Source organism: Palaemon carinicauda, chromosome 8, assembly GCF_036898095.1.
Source record: "Palaemon carinicauda isolate YSFRI2023 chromosome 8, ASM3689809v2, whole genome shotgun sequence".
NCBI classification, from domain to species: Eukaryota; Metazoa; Arthropoda; class Malacostraca; order Decapoda; family Palaemonidae; genus Palaemon; species Palaemon carinicauda.
In genome coordinates this window covers 24,190,935-24,195,382 of record NC_090732.1, presented here as the reverse complement: position 1 = coordinate 24,195,382, position 4,448 = coordinate 24,190,935, and the positions used below count along the sequence as shown (strand labels likewise).

The 4,448-nt window shown below is 34.5% G+C and overlaps 1 protein-coding gene across 1 annotated transcript; it reads right to left on the bottom strand.

Moving 5' to 3' along the window:
• Positions 1-3,720: 3,720 nt before the first annotated feature.
• Positions 3,721-4,275, bottom strand: LOC137645140 (uncharacterized). Its single transcript, XM_068377973.1, has 2 exons — positions 4,191-4,275; positions 3,721-4,010 (listed from the first exon to the last, which is right to left on the bottom strand). Exons 1-2 carry the CDS (start codon positions 4,273-4,275, stop codon positions 3,721-3,723), a joined length of 375 nt encoding a protein of 124 aa, XP_068234074.1.
• Positions 4,276-4,448: the final 173 nt, after the last annotated feature.

Sequence of the window (4,448 nt, the reverse complement as noted above, 5' to 3'; positions counted from 1 at the left end):
AATCTCGGTTGTTGTTGTCAGAGAGCCAAGCAGTCAGCCAGCATATCTTTGATGTTTGAGTTGGCCTGTTCAACTGAACCTTGACTCTGTGCCTCTCTAGGGGCTTCCCATGCACAAGATGCAGCCAGAGATCCTTCATCTCTCGAACCACATAGGAAGTGAACTCAGATCTATTATCTGATTGTAGGATGCATTGATCACCAATCAATAAGAAGATACCCAAAAGCTAAAAGCAACCTCAGCTACTCTCTTGGATGTGAGTGGGCGTAGGATGAAAGACTTGGTCAGATGGCACTGGTACAACATAATCCATTTGTGCTGGGTCTTGTGGAGATGACTGCATGTCAATTAAATCGACTTGGCAGCGAGAATTTAATTCCTAAGTAAGGGCCCAACCACAACTCCCTTTGCCTTGGTAATGCAGTAGGACTTGAACAGGTAGACAGCCTCCGTTGTGATGTTTGCATATTTAGAGTATGATATTAGTTTTAGTTAAATCTACATCCCAAATTTTTTCAAACTATAATCTAAAACTGCTTATATTGATCAGGGTACATACTTGTTGAATTGCCTGCTCATATGGTTAAAAGAAATCAAAATGAGTGAATTACCTTCTCACATAGTTAAAAGAAATCAAGGAAAGGGGCCATTTCAAACAAAACTGAATTAACTTCTCAGGTAGTTAAATTTAAATTGAACACCTGTGTTTGAAACAACTCTGAGTAACAATTTATATGGAAATGAAATATATGAAAATTATATGGAAATGTTTACCAGATATACATAAATTAATACTAATTATAACAAATATTCAAAACCAACTTTCAGTATATAAGAATCCGTGTCAACACCAATATATACTTAAAACCACATAAAAGTGGTATTTGCAAACAAATACCAGAATTACACAGCTTGCTTGAATTCTATTAGGCAAAGTGTGTAATAAGAACTACTAAATTTCAGTCATTTCGCGTAATGCCCAAGTGAATCAGTCATTCACAGAATGCCTAAATCTTTTAGGCATTTCGTGAAATGCCTGGTTACACAGTTTGCCTGTAACACACACACACACACACACACACACACACATATATATATATGTATATATATATATATATATATATATATATATATATATATATATATATATATATATATATACATACATATATATATATATATATATATATATATATATATATATATATATATATATATATATATGTGTGTGTGTGTGTGTGTGTGTGTGTGTGTGTATTTATTGTTACGCTCGCAGAACCGGGCCTTGTTCAAGGATTCAGAGCGTGGAATAAAGTACCAATGAAAAGATTACGGTTGCCAGACGGCATTAAGACAGTAATTACCGTCAAAACATAATTACAAAAAGTAATTATTTAACTAAAAAAAGGAAGCACAACAGAGAATATGTTATTCTATTCTAGATGAATGAAGCCCCAGTCCATTTTACGTGGGGTTGGATACCCTGTAGACGACTTCAGAAAAGACGTCTTTCCTAGGAAAGGGAAAGTTAATCAACACTTATCAACCGATCACTTATGCAAATTACTTTTGGAGGCTATTAATGCATGAAGCCGTGTGCTTATATTTCTTGAACGGTAATCAATAACAAGTACATAACTTAAAGTAAAAAAACTATTGCATGGAAATTAACTCTGTCAAATGGTGAGGTTATTAAGGTTGGGAGCAAATGGCACATGTGGTTTGGACGTAAGGATTGGTATGAAATTAATGAAGGTTTGGTGGGTAGAATCTATACAAAGGATATAAGGAAAAGATGGGATATGATAAAAAGATAGACCGAAGGCTGGATAAGGATGGTAAGGATATAAGGTTCTCAAACTGACACCTTACCTTAATAAAAGGACGTTGTCACCTCCAGTGAGGAGAGGACGTAGAACAGACTTCTTGCTTCCGTGAAGGTTGACGAGTGGAGGTGTCCACCAGCTCCTTTGACAAAATAGGTGTTAGTGGTCATTTGATTTGTCGGATGTCCCATTGGTCATTGGCCTTGCCTCCGGACACCCCATCCTTGCCAATAAGCCACATCTCGACTTCTCCCGGGCTCGCTTTGTGTCGGCGGTGAATGGCAACAGAGTTATTGAAGATATCTGAAACGAGATACCTCAGGGGTGTAGACAGGCATAGGGTAAGTGGACAGGTGGTGATGATCTGGGGTAAGATCCCAACACTTGTAGAAATCGGACCGCTCCTCGCTGGGAGTCTTTGTATGAAAATTGGTGCAATGAGCGTCACAAATAACAATAAACATATCTATATGTATATGTATATGCATACACACACTACACACACACACACACACACATACACATATATATATATATATATATATATATATATATATATATATATATATATATATATGAAATATATATGGCTTATTTGAATATATATATATATATATATATATATGAAATATATATGGCTTATTTGAATATATATATATATATATATATATATATATATATATATATATATATATATATATATATATATATATATATATATATATATTTATATATATATATATATATATATATAAATATATATATATATATATATATATATATATATATATATATATATATATATATATATATATATATATATATATATATATATGAACTCTTTTGCGCCGAATCAAATCCGCAGACGACCAGTCAGGGAGGTAGACACTTTGCTATCTGCGTAGACATCTGGGGATTATGTATATAATCGACGGATAGGTTTGCTTAAGGAAATTGTTGTTACAGGCTAATACACACACACGAACAAAGCGCTCCAACACCTAAAAACATATCAAACACCTCACACATATCGAACTGTCGACCTAACTGCGCCAGGACTCCTCGTTGTTTGCCGTTGGTCCTTCTCCTGGAGGAACATTTTCCAGTACCTAACGCTCATTTCAAGTGTTTAATAATTATTATAGATATTTTTCCATCATTTCTTGACTTCCTCTTCATCAATTAAAGTATTTCCATTTCATCTTTCATAATTACTACGTCTCTTCAATAGTGCCTGTCTTTTTTTCCAGCTTTAGAAGTTTTGTAAAATACCTTTCACCCCTTTGGTGTTTCCACCATCTCTTACCACTCTTTCCTGGCTTATCCCTTCGTGATGGGTATCATTTTCTCTGCATTCCTCTATATTTTTATATAATCCTAAATAATCTGGTGGTTATTATCTTCTTCTCACCTTCTTCTGGCTATCCTGTTTTCGTTCACATCTGTTTGAACCTCTTGATTATACCACCTTGTTTCTTTTTCGTGTTGTTTACCATATTTCATCATACACACCTCTACTGTTGCAGGCACCAAAATCACTTTCATAACATCCCGCTTTTCTTGAGGGAATATTGACATTCTTTTTGCATATCTCTCTTCTCTGGCGTAATCAGTCTTACTTCTGAACTCTTTTGACTTCACCCCATCAGGTTTTCTAATTTTAATACTCCTATTTTTAACTAGGTCTTTTCCTCTCTTTATTGTTTTTAACCTAGAATCTGCCACCACCAGTTTATGTTAAGCTACAACAAATTCCTTGTCTTTTTTCGTAGGCAATTTGAGTTTTATTTTGTCCATTTCATATGTTACCAGATGATTTTTTCTTTCCTCTAATCGTGTAATTCTAAGAATCTTTCACCTTGCACGGTTCTTCTCCCATTAAACCACTTGCTCCCTATATTCCTTCAAAACCATCACCTAAACGGACATTCACGCTCCCAGATGCCACTAATAGTTCACTTATTGAAAACATTCCTATATACTCATCTAATCTCCCTCTGAATTCAGACTTCTCTTCCCTGCACCCTTGTTGAGTGATGAATGTAGAGATGACATGCCATACTCCCTTATGTTTCAATAATTTTAATCCCAAGAGCCTGGCACTGATATACTGGACCTGAATGACATTTTCCTGCAAATCTGGTTGAAGAATAATTCCTACTCCATTTCTCCTTGTATCTTCCCCTGTGGAGTAAACTTCATATCCTTGCCAAAGCTTTCTTGCACTTTTCCCTTCCCATTTATTGTACACATAGAATCATAAATTTCCACCTCTGCATGACATCATCCATTTACTCCCTCTCCTATAAGACTACCAACTTTCTAATTTCCAATTCTCATTTTTCCTCTGTTTCCAATTCTTACTGCTCACTACCATCTTTAGCGCAGTCTTGCCTTCTGCGTATACCTTACTTTGCGCATTTCTTATTTCGTTCAAAGGATAGTGCATCACGTTGCTTGCGGGCTATACGCTAGCCATATTCCCTTTCATTGTTTTTTTTTCGAGATTCATCATTTGAATTTAGCTAAGTATTATATATTTGGATATATATAAATATATATATATGTATATATATATATATATATATATATATATATATATATATATATATATGTGTGTGT